The sequence below is a fragment of the Oryzias latipes genome, chromosome 1 (assembly GCF_053564925.1).
Source record: "Oryzias latipes strain Hd-rR chromosome 1, Olatipes_Hd-rR_3.1".
Lineage (NCBI taxonomy): Eukaryota > Metazoa > Chordata > Actinopteri > Beloniformes > Adrianichthyidae > Oryzias > Oryzias latipes.
In genome coordinates this window covers 19,879,398-19,891,882 of record NC_136237.1, presented here as the reverse complement: position 1 = coordinate 19,891,882, position 12,485 = coordinate 19,879,398, and the positions used below count along the sequence as shown (strand labels likewise).

The following is a 12,485-nucleotide window of genomic DNA, read 5'->3' as shown; positions in this document are numbered from 1 at the left end:
ATATTACACCTGAGCCGGGGGTGTTCGTGTCCCTGGGGGGTGGGTCCTGGTCCTTGCCCCTGAGCGCTGGGCCCCGCAAAACTTCCAACATGGCCAAGCCTGGTCGGCCATATTTATAACACCCCTTGTGGGCCACCCTTTTTTCCCCGGGGTTCCCGGGGAAAAAAGGGGCGGGGGCGGCGGGCCCCTGCCTTGCTCCTCCCTGGACCAACCGTGGGCCGGGTGGGTGGCTGCCTGGAGTGCGGAGCGGGTCTCCCTTGGGGGGTCCTGGCTCGTACCTGGGGTTGGGGCGGGGGGATGCCCGGAACTCCTGGGTGGTGGTGGGGTGCTCGTCTGGGGCTGTGGGCGTCCTTCTCCGGTGGGGCCCTGCGTTGGGCTCTTCCGGCGCGGCGGGGGGGCTGCTTTCCTGGCTGGGCTGGGGCGGCGCTCTCTTTCCCTCCGCGCCTCCCTGCTCTCTGGCTCTGGGGGCATCGCGGCGGTCCTGCTGGCCCTGGCCTGGGTGGCGGTCTTGGTCGCCCGGGGGGCGGTTGTTCCCTGCCTGTTCCCGTGTGGCGTTGGGGGAATTCCGGCTGCCGCTGCTGCTGCGGCGGGGGTCTGGATGTGGGGGTGGCTGGCTTTTAGAAGAACATAAACACTCACCTGAGCACAGGTGTTAGCTCACCTTTGCACTTATAGTTTGCATGATTGAATGAATGAAAGATTTCACACTAGTTGGTTTAAAGGCATAGGTATGCGTTCGTGAACACTATCTGTTTTGTGTACATGTTGACATGTGAACATTTTTTGCAGCTAGCAGGTGTGTTGATAATATTTGAGTGTGTGTGAACAGGCCCCGCCCTTTTTGTACTACATTTTATCTGTACCGTAATGATAAACAACCAGTAAACCTGTCTGCTCTATGCTGCTTCATGGTCTTACCCCCCCCCTCTCACTATCACCCCCCCCCCCCCCCCCCCCCTGACATCCCTCCCTCTTCTTCCCTTCTTTCCTTTTCCGTCCGGTCCAACACCAAAGATTTTCAATCATGGTTGAAATGAATAAAGTTTGGCCTCAATTACATTTTAGTTTTCTTCACTGATTAGGAGAAAATCCATTGTCTTTCCACTAGACAGAAATTCGGGGTACTTATATACTTTTCCTCCTTCCTTGAAGGTCCAAAGTGCTTTACAGTTACAGTACCACTCTCTCACAAACACACATTTACACACTGATGCCTAACACAGGAGCCAGCTTGTATCCACCAATGTGGGGTTCACCGTCTTGCCCAAGGATATTTCAATGCATGGGTGGGCAGGGTGGGAAATGAACCTGCGATATTCCAATAAGAGGTTCACCACTCTACCTCTGGACCATGGCCGCCCCAATGCACCTTGATCTTGGGCTTCACCTTTAGTGTCTTTGGGATCACTCTGAGCTTTTTGGTCATGGCTGCCCAGTTGGGTAAAGATGATTATGTCCTTTGTAATTATCTATCAATGAAAACTACAACCAAACATAAATAAACACTAAAAATACACTAATTAACATTTGAAGCAGCTTTTTAGTAAATCCAGCTTAATGCTGTATTAACATTTATATCTTTTTTGCTACTGAAGTACATCATAAAATCAGAAAAGCCACAATCCTGTTACTGTCTTGGAAAATAAATAAATAAACTGCCTCCACTGCAGCTTGAAATAAATATTCTTTGGACATGAGTTATGGCTCTACCATCCTCCACGGCCAAAAAAAATCATCCAAGCCACAGATTTACTATTGAAACATTAAAATTATGATAGATATCCACAAAAATAACTCTGAGTTCTATCAAGAGGCTAACCAGTCATACACTGATGTTGACATTTCCATTTGTGTGAATCAGGAACAGAGATGATGACAGATTTACTAGCATGTCTTTCAGTTCCTTAACGTACAACAGGATTTCTTAACTCTTATGAGAAATATAATAGGTTTCACAGCATTCACCGCCCTCCTTTAGGTATAAAAAGAGAAACGGGATGGTAAATATTAAGATTTGACACAGTACTCCGCTGGAAAGTGGGGTGCTTCTGGGGGAGTGAATGTGGCTGACAGTCCGCTGGTGACACAGATATCTGTACACATGTTTTCATCGCATGCGGGGGGAGGGTTTGCCTGTATCTTTTAATCCAAGATAGATGGGGGAACCTTAACGTGCACAAAACTGGAACCCTAACTTATTTTTACACACACACATGCAGGAAAGTGATGACATCTTCGGAGGGTAAACAGAAACAGCCAAAGCACCAATCAGCACACGCTCTTTAGCAAATTACAGGGAAAATTAGAGTGTGAGAGCAGGATGAAGGGATGAAGTGCGGATAGAGCTGCAGGGAGAGGGAGAAGCTTTTCCACAGATTACCAAACAGCCACAGATTATGGCCTGTGGATTATGAGAGTCTGACCAAAATAAGAAGAAAAAAAAGTGGATGCAGAAGGACAGGCAAGCTGTTTGTTCTGTCCTTCTCAGAGAGCGCCTGCTGGTTTCCTGCCTTGATCGCCCTTCAGAGATCACTGTTGTTTCTCACATGTGTGAGTTCATATAATCAATGAAATGACATGACTGCACACGATCGGCCTGAGGCAACATCACACACGTGCAGCAGGGAATGTTATTTATCAGCTGCTTTTCTGACTGGTTCATCTCTTTAAAACCTGACCCCCCCCCCCCCCCCCCTTTCCAAAAAATTGATTATAGTTTTGTGTGTATTTTCAATGTGCTATGTTTTCATTAAAAAAAAGTAGGAAAATGAAAAGACATAACAAATTGTAAAATAAAGAGAACATGCTTCAATTGGACAGTTTAGAGTTTTTAACAGAGATGTGGTCTTAATTCACATGACTAATGCTGCATTCATACCGGATACGCTTCGAGTCGGGTTTCAATGTTTAGTCAATGAACAGAGGTCCTGTGGCGCGATTTGGGCGTTGGGCGCAGTGCGGCCAGGTTGACGTGTAATCAGGAACTCACCTTTGGGCACGTGACGTTTTCAGTGACTCGATCAAATGGTAGAAAAATAAATCTATTATGGCTGCTCAATGTGGAGATTTACGACCTGAACTTCCATCCATTTCCTTAACCTGCTGGGGCTGCTGGATTGCCGGATCAACCAATCGAGCAAGTACAGTTTAGCAAGCTCTAGCTTGGTGGGCTCTGTGACAGACTGGTGGCCAGTCCAGAATTTATCCCGTCTTCGCCCAACAGTAACCGGGACCGTCTTTGGCAACTCCGTGAGCGAACAGAGGAAGAGGATCGAGTGAGCGCCGTTGCTTAGAGTCCGACATTCGTACTCTGAGCAGCTATTGTGCTTGCTATGCTGGCCCACGGGCGGTTGGCTGCCCGGCAGATGGAGAGCGGGTGCCGTCATAACGGCAGTGATCGCTTCAATTCCATGGGCTTATGATGTTTATCTCATTTTCATCGAGACAATAATAAAAAGATCTTCTGGTTTTGCTTTTATTTTCCCCTCTTTGGTTAATGCTCAAACTGGGCCACAGACTGATGGAAGTTACATTCACAACAGCCGTTACAGGCACAGCTCTCGCTGTAGGAGTGAAGTTCACTGGGAGAGACTGTGAAGGATTAGGTGACCCACGGTGACGTGCCTGCCAGGACTTCTGTAGAGACCTTCAAAACCTATAAGCCCAAGCTACTCGCTCAACATTATGCATGTGTTTCATGATGTGGCAACGAATGAAGTCCAGAAAAACGTTGTCGGTTGCTCTGCGGCCGGGATGTCAAGGCGTCAAGCAGTGACACACGTCAAAAGAAAGACGGTAGACACGAGTTTGACGAGAGAAATACGTCCGGTGTGAATGCAGTATTAGACTTGAGTCAGACTGGAGCTGTAAAGCTAACTAGACTTGACAAAATGTAGAAAATACTTGCAATTCGACCTGGACTTTAACAGCAAACTTCTGACTTTTCTTGGACTTGAGACTTCCAACACAAAAAGACCTGTTACTGTCTCAGCTGTTGAAAGGAAAGGACTGGGAACATTCAATGGTAGGACTTGATTTGACTTGAGAAGTGTTGGCTGTGACTTGGGATTTGATACAGGACTCGAGGCAAAGACTTGAGACTTAGTTGTGACTTGCAAATTAATGACTTGGTCCTGCTCATTGACTGTATAAGAGAACTGGACTGAGTGGATCCTTCCCCCCTGGCGTTTCAAACAGGAAGTACCTGCTGGTTCAAAAAGCCAAAATCCCACAGACTTCCATAGAGAAATAAACAGCTGTTACTTTGTCATTATGGTTGTCAGAATAACCATTCATGCTTTGATGCCTTTTTTTAACATGTTCTTGTTAATCCTTATTTTTTTAGATCCATTTTTTCAGTGGATCAACTTTATACTGATAGTTTTAAAAGGGTCCCCCTTTTTGTATGCAAACTTAGCACAGGAACTACAAATTAAGAGCTAATATACATTTTAGAGATATAATACATCTATTGTTAATATTATTAAAAAACAATTTACGTTTTAACTTCCTTGTGCTTCTGATTTTGGAAAAAGGGTGAAGCTTTCATTATTATGGGTTGTGATGATGGTCTTGACAAAAGGTTAAAGGAGAAGATACATTATATTGGTAAATATTTTTATGTGGATGCCCTTTCACTCCAAACAAACTTTACCCAAACTCTGATTGTAAAGTTAATATTGTTATTTTTTGTGATTATTTATCTTCTTTGTTTAGAAGAACACATTGTGAAATCAGCAGAGCCTGACAGATAATGTTTATTTGAGTATCACTCGCCCGGTCATATTGTGATCTTGTGACTCTGACTCTTGGTTTGTACGGAGTCTCAAATCTCTTTTCTTCCCCTGTTTCTCTGTCAGAGCTCCTCGGAGCGGCAAAGCGGATCAACGTTAACATTCAGGATGCAGATGGGTAAGGAACAACAACCCCCACCCCCCCCACCCCCAGTCCTCCCACAGTCGTCCCCTCTGCATCATCACTCCTCCAATCACCATTAGCCTCGCTGTCTGTCCTGCTTGCCCTTAACCTTTAAATGGTATTAATCAATATTAATATGAACTCATAACTAACATTTTTCGTCCAGACACAGACGTGTGAAGTCTCCTGCAAAGATTCTTTGTATGATTCATTGTGTGGGTGAAGATATTTAGAGACATGAGGTGAAAAAGAGGAAATAATCAGCTTATGCTTTATCTGAAAATGCTTTCTATTAAAATTAGTATGCGAAAAACAAGGGGGGTTTTTAAAAGCATATTATTATTATTATTATATTTATATTTGTTTATTTTACTTTGTTACTAATACATTTAGGCTAATGTTTTAAGGATTAACACACAAATTTAGCTTTTTTTATTTCTAGTTTTTTGGGAAGACTTTGTGACACAGTGAGAAACGGTGAAACATAATTTTGACAAATTAAAACTGCAACAATAATATTATATTTAACCAATTACTGTTTATCGAGGTTTAAGGTCTGGCTAACTTGTATATTTTCTCACAATTTGATATCTTTAACTTCCAATCTGTCTTATCTATATTTGATGCTTTCTTGTAAGTTTTTTTTCTTCTCACTGGACTCAACAGTTAAAAAACTGTAAACAGCATTTGCATGGGTTTTTCAAAATTCCAACATTCATGTATTTCCTTTTTTTCTTTTGCTTAGCAGCTCTTCTAGTAACTAGAATGTTGAAAATGTTCAGTGCCCTGCCCGCCAATTTTAACTGCACCCCTTAGTACACACACCCTTTACCCCTCAAAAATATACACTCCAACACACATGCACACTCACAAACACACACACATACATTACACAAGGAAGGTGGGACCTCTGACCATCTGTCCCCTACCTCATCCCTGGCCGGGGGTGCCAGGCCATCGGCGACATGGCCATGTCCCTTGGGTGCTGGCTTCCTGGGCCCGGCAGCCCTCTCTCCACGCAGGGAGAGGGATCCCTGAGTTCTCTGGCAAGACCAAGAGCCGGGGATCACATCACATCTGAGCATGGGGGTGTCCGTGTCCCTGTGGTGTGTGTTCTGGTCCTATCCCTTGAGCTCTGGGACTCGCCAAATTTCCAACTGTGGTTTAGCCTGGTCGGGCCATGTTTAAAACACTCCTTGTGGACCCCCACTACTCTTGGGCATCTTCCTCCTGGCCAGGGGGGGCCTGCACCTGCCTCACTCTCTCCTTGACCAACCGTGGGCTGGATGGGTGGCTGCCTGGAGCGTGGAGCGGGTCTCCCTTGGGGGGCCCTGGCCTGTGCCGGGGGGGGGGGGGGGGGGGGGGGATGCTCAGAACTCCTGGGTGGTGGTGGGCTGCTCGTCTGGGGTGGGGCCCCGCGTTGGATCCTTCCGGCGAGGGGATGCTCTCCTGGTTGGGCTGGAGCTTGCACTCTCTGTCCCCCTGTGCCTCCCTGCTTTGGGGGCCCCTGTGGCGGTCCTGCTGGCCCTGGACTGGGTACCAGGATGCGATTGGCCAGCGGGCGGTTGTTGTCTATCTGCTACAGTGTGGGTGTTGGGGGGTTCCTGGCTACCGCTACTGCTATAGCGGGGGTCTTGGTGTGGGAATGACTGGGCACTCTCATCCCTTTTTTTTACATTCCATCATCCATTTTAGAAGAACATAAACACTCACTTGAGCACAGGTGCTATCTCACCTTTGCACAAACACAAATGCACAAATGTTACCAACAGGTATGTTGGTAACATTTGTGTGTGTGTGGACAGGCCCCGCCCCTTCTAGATTTGTATTACTTCTAAACGTGAGCTTAATGATTAAAAACATCCAGCAACTTCTTGCTTTATGCTGCTTCATGATTTTACCCCCACCCCCCTTCTATAATCACCCTCCTATCCCTCCCTCTGTAACATCCATCTCTCTTCTTCCCTCCTTTTCTTTTCCGTCCAGTCCAACAAAAAACTGTTACAGATAAAATCAATATGAATAAAGTTTAGTATAAATCATAAAAGGGGTTTATTCAAATATACATCTGGTTTGTCAGAAGATTTATAACTCCCTGTTGTTAAAGTAAAATGTGTCCAACTAAAGAGGCCTTCAGCTCTCATCTGTTTGCTCAGCTGTTGGACAGAACAAGTAAAAAAAAAAAAAAAGTTTTGAAAATTCAAATTATCCTTCAAGGCATCGCAGTCTTGTCTTAAACTGTTTCCAATTTAGTGTTATCAAACTAGAAAGTGAAAAGTTTGGCAACCTTTGAGGAGCCTTCTTTTTTTTAGACTAAACTCACCAAAGACAAAATTCATAATCTGACATTAAGGGATCATTTTTAATCTCTGCAAGTCTTTTGTTTCATCTATCAGAGTGACTTGCTACACAAACTGCAAACAACTTTTCTACATTTCAGAATATCTTCAAAGTATTTGAGTTTTGTTTTTTTTCTTTAATGTTTTTCAAGCAATAACAAATACTCAAATAAATAATTGTTTAAACTGTTTTCCTTGTTGTTTCATACACTTCTCAAACCAGTCTCAATGTAGTTTTATCATGTCTGGAGATGTGATAAATAAAGGAGAATTTTGTGAAGAGCTGGTGTTCTTTGAAGCTAAAGATACTAAAGTCTACAGTGAGGTTCAGACCTTCAGAGTGTATAAAACAATTAAACAACATTGAACTAGGCATAGCTATATATTGTCAACCATATTTTACTGTACGTATGTGTGGCATTCATAAGAAAATGTGCATTAATTCTTTATATAATCTTGAAATTGTGTCAGTTTGAGGCTTGAATCTTTGCCTTGTTACATGTTTTTAGACAGGTATTGCATTTTAAACAAACACATTTTATATGATGCTGCTAAAAAAACAACCTCTTCATAAAAATGCTGCTCTCACTTTTTTTCAGTGACCCCACTCAGACGTAAGCCTTCACGCATTAAGCTAGCTTTCTGCAAACCCCGCTGTACCTCTAGCGTTAAATTGCGTCTGTTTAGCTGACTGAACCTTCCTCACATGTATCGATTCCTCTCCGCGTGTGCCTCACCTTCTGGTTCTTATCAAGTCTGTTGTGGTCACAGGCTTATTAAACACTTGGTTTCAGATTACAGCATTTCAAAGAAACTGAGACCGAATCGTTAAAGAAAAATCATTGAACTCAGTTTTAATTTGCGTCTGCACAGCTTATCTGCAGCTGAAAGGTCAGGGTGGAGTTCTGGAGACCTGACGCTCTGGTGTGAGCACTTTCTCGCCTGGATAATAGAAGAACCTCCACGAGATAAAGGGTTGCTGACAGCGTTGCGCGAATAGGGACAGAATCTCCAAGCAGAAACACTATTGTAGCGTGTGAACCAACACACGAAGACCTAATTAATCGTTACACAAATCAGTCGATGGCCTTGATTAGTTCTGAAATTTCCGCACATCAGTTGTAGATTTTGGCTGTCGTCGCAAGAATGATTGGATGGTTTTGTGGAGGGCAGTGGAGCGAACAGAAAACAGAACCTCTAATGTTGGGATGAGATAATTGGACCAAAGTTTTTGAGTAATGACGGATGGGCTGTTGAATTGACTCCAGGGATTGGCTCTCATATTCACATGGGATGCATTAGCTAGACACACACACACACACACACACACACACAGATGACATAGATGTGTGTGATTTCTACTCCGGGGGTAGTAAGATTGCTTATTAATGGAAGTAGGTCAAACCCCCCCCCCATCTCTCACGTAGAGCTGAGGGGCGGAGCAGCTGTATGCTGAAGATTAATTCAGCGAAGTTAAAGTCACACTATGACCGAATATGTATGTTTTTATATTTTTTCTGACACATGTCCTGTTTGTGTGTGAAGGCTGTCCCCGTTGCACCATGCGGCTCTGAGTGGCAACAAGGAGCTGATCTCTCTGCTGTTGGAGGCCCAGGCAGCAGTGGACATTAAAGACCATAAAGGTAAAAAAAAAGGAAAATGGATGAGCGCAGACAGTGTTGCCTTAAAAACTCACTGTGTCAACTCACTGTAGACTCCACGCACCTTAAAAAAGCAAATACACATTTCCGGCTTTCCCTGTGTGACAAATAATACCATCTTATGTAATAAGCAGCGAGCTTGTCGGAAATGTAACACTGCTTTTGCGAGTGTGTGTGCAAGTGTGCGACAGAGAGTGACAGATTTGTTTGCTCGGTAAACAACAGAGAAATAAGGGATGAAAGCTTCATATCTGCAGAACTGAAAGCCAAGTGAAAGCAGAGCAGCGGATATATCTCCACCCCACATTGGCAGACGTTGGCGGAAGAAAATAGCTGAAAATCTCAGGGCAGATGGGAGTTATAATCCCTGGAGGATGCAGGCCTGGTCTCTGCACTCCCCGTCAGTCATGCCCTGTGTGTTTCTAAATAGAGGCGCACACCTGGTGGGCATTTTTACCACGTGGTTCGACGTCAGTTTCACAGAAATGTCAAAGCTCTGCATTCAAAACTCATGGAGTGCAGTGGTGACGTTGAGGACGTGGGCCCATCTCTTGCCCAAAGCAGTTCTCACCACTTAAAGCTACTATATTTAACAATTAAAGAGGTGCTGCTAACATTTATAAACACATAAAATCCTAACCTGGATTAGCAATCAGCAAAAATGCAATGTTGATGCTGAAAATACCAGCTGAGGGAATATTTATTCCTTGGGAGGGATGATGTTGCCAAAAGTTTCCTTGGATTCATTTTTTTCCATCAGTGGAAAAAAGCCAACTTTGTTTTGCAAAAAAAAAAAAAAAAACCTTTCCAGCAATCAAAAATGTAAGATTGTGCTTAATGACCTAGATATCCTGTAGGTCGGGGATGGATATGATAAACATTACAGAGAAAAAATGGGGATAACACCTGTTTGCTGGGCAATTAGGGCAGGAGGGTAATTTTCAACATAGACCTGCTGACACCACTTTAATTCCTGGACTGGATGAATGCAGTGTTCATTACACACATTTATGTTGGATAAAGACCACTTTTACAATTTTGTACTCACAGTGTACACGTGGGATAGATGATTTGTTTTGCCCTCAAAGTTTAAGATTGTAAATTCCTTTAAATATAAGGCTTTTCTAAAACTTTTGAACCCCAGGCAGCAAAGACTAAGAATTAGGAATAACAGTTTATGAACTATTCCAATCTGATGTCGGTGCTGGAGCTGTGCAAGAACGTGACGCCAGAAAGACAATGACAGGAGCAGTGGAAAATGGATACTCTGGCGAGTGATTACTGGAGAAACTGTAATGAGGTGGTTAAAAGGAGGAAGATGGGAAGCTTTGGCAGAGTTTGGAGGATTCTGGGGGGGGGATTTGATGTGGGACTAGGAGAGAGCAAGAGATAAAATAATCCAATATCCAATTCCAGGAGAGAGGCGGTAGGAGGGGTAGATTTGAGAGGGAAAATCTGTGGGCAGGTTCAATGGCAGAATCCAAAAAAACTCCCAGAAGATGCAGAAGTACAGACAGGGGACAATCCAGAATGAGGTCAGGGAAGAAAACAGAGCACTACTGTGCCATGTGATCCCCCAGCGTCCCCCATAGTGACAAACCTGTCTATGGTAGGAGGAGACACATCCAGATATGTGGATGACACATCGGCACATCACTGCAAAGGACGGATACATCCGGTTCAATCGGAAAAAAGCCCTTTTTTTCTTGGACTGCTCCGTACAACTCAACAAAAGCAGGAACATTCCGGTATGCAGGAAACCTACTTTTTCGAACCAGTATCTCATGCTTGACTCCCACCACCCACTTGACAATAAGTTATGAGTAATCCGAACATTACAGCATCGGAGAGAAACCATAAGGACAAACCAACAAAGAAAAGAGCCACTTTAACCTCACGAAAAGCTGGACTTCTGTGAAGAAGAAGAGCATCAGATCATTGAACATTGTTCTCCCTTAGGTGCCAGCGGTGTCTGAGAAAGTCAGAAGGATTTTCAACAAACACAACATCCCTGTTAAATACACTGAGACGAAAACTGGTCAAGAGCCACATCAGGTCAGAACACAGCAGTTCATCATCTTCAAATAAGGACAATGGTCACTTTCTTTAAAGGCGACGGGGCGGACTTACCACTAGGCAAAGGTGGGCATTCGCCCCAACGCTCTAGGGGCCCCAAGCTGATTACTTAATAGAATCCAAAATAAATTTTAGGTCCATCATTATAGAACTCTGTCATGAAAAACACCCCAAATCACTGAACTGGTTAAAGATTGATCATGTAAAAGAGTTTGTTCCTCCCCGGTCCTTCTTCAGCAATGGTATATTCCAGTCAAGTCCAGAGGCTTCCAAGTTAATAATAATTGATACTTTAGTTATCCCACAATGGGGAACTTCTTCTCCGCATTTTGACCCATCCCCTGGGGGGAGCGGTGAGCTGCAGACTAGCCGCGCTCGGGGGGCGACAGCTGGCTGGGGAGAGCGGGGATTGATCCGCCAACCCTTTGGTTAGCGAGTTAGCTAGCAGAGGCAGCATTGCTACACTGAGCAGTTTCAAGCTCAATAGGACGGTTTTTATTCTGACTTTGCGGGCAAAAACTGCTTTAGGTGGATGGACATAATTTAGATTTGGGATAAGTTTGGGAGTTTTTTTGTTCATGGTTGAAATACGTTTCATGCAGGGAAATGCAGTCTGGGAAGATGCTTTACCTGCCGTCTTCCTCACCTGCAGTCTACTAACTATAAAATAACATGTTTCCACTAACCTGTTTCATAAATGCAATTTATTAGTTTGATTCTAATCATTTAATCACTTTCATTCTCAAAAATCACTACTTTGCGTATTTCCTGTTTAATTTCAGCACAGGCTGCAAGCTCTGAGAGAGAGAAGCAGGAGAGATTCCGGTATCCTGAGTGGAGTCGGGTTGGTTGTTCCTTCAGTTTACTCAGCCTATGCTAACTATGGAAAGCTTTTTTTTTACATTCTAGACTTTTTTATTCCATGTCCTCTCTTTATATATGTTAGGTCAGATCTGACATGAAGCTGCACTGAAAAGACAGACTGAGGAATAAAAACAACAGATCTTTGTCTTATACTAATTTAGACAATAGATCATTTGTTTTATGAAAACATATGTTTATGTTTTTGGGAGGACTTTCCTGTTGGTGTTGCACAAAATTCCTTTTTAATACTTGGACATTTTATATTCACAAGAGCAGGTTTTTAAAAATCAAACTCATCTTTATTACGTTTCACAAGGACATTTGCTTATATTTTTTGTCACCTAAATTCATGAAAAGTAAAAATACAAGAAGAATTTCCACTTTTGGTCATGATAGGCTAATAAGTTAAAGTAGAACTCCTATAGTGTTTTTTATTGTTCTTAATATTAGAGCAAAACATTAGTGGTTATTAGTAAAGTTAATAGGAGTCCTGTTATGTCATGTTTTGCTCTGACTGAATGCAAAAATGGTGGATGTAAAATCCTTAATGTGTAAAGTTGGAAATTCAATCAAAGCAGGAAGCTAGAAAAAATGGATGATTAATTGCTGCTTATTAATCACTGATTAA

General features: G+C 43.4%; 1 protein-coding gene across 4 annotated transcripts in view; it reads left to right on the top strand.

Annotated features, from left to right (window-relative positions):
- LOC101161704 (uncharacterized) overlaps positions 1-12,485 on the top strand; it is a 46,848-nt gene that overhangs the window by 10,952 nt on the left and 23,411 nt on the right. For all 4 annotated transcript variants that reach the window (XM_004066030.5, XM_011477219.4, XM_078944204.1 and 1 more), the window contains exons 2-3: positions 4,860-4,911; positions 8,802-8,899. In XM_004066030.5, the coding sequence (XP_004066078.1) occupies positions 4,860-4,911; positions 8,802-8,899 (150 nt within the window). The remainder of the gene's footprint in view (positions 1-4,859; positions 4,912-8,801; positions 8,900-12,485) is intronic.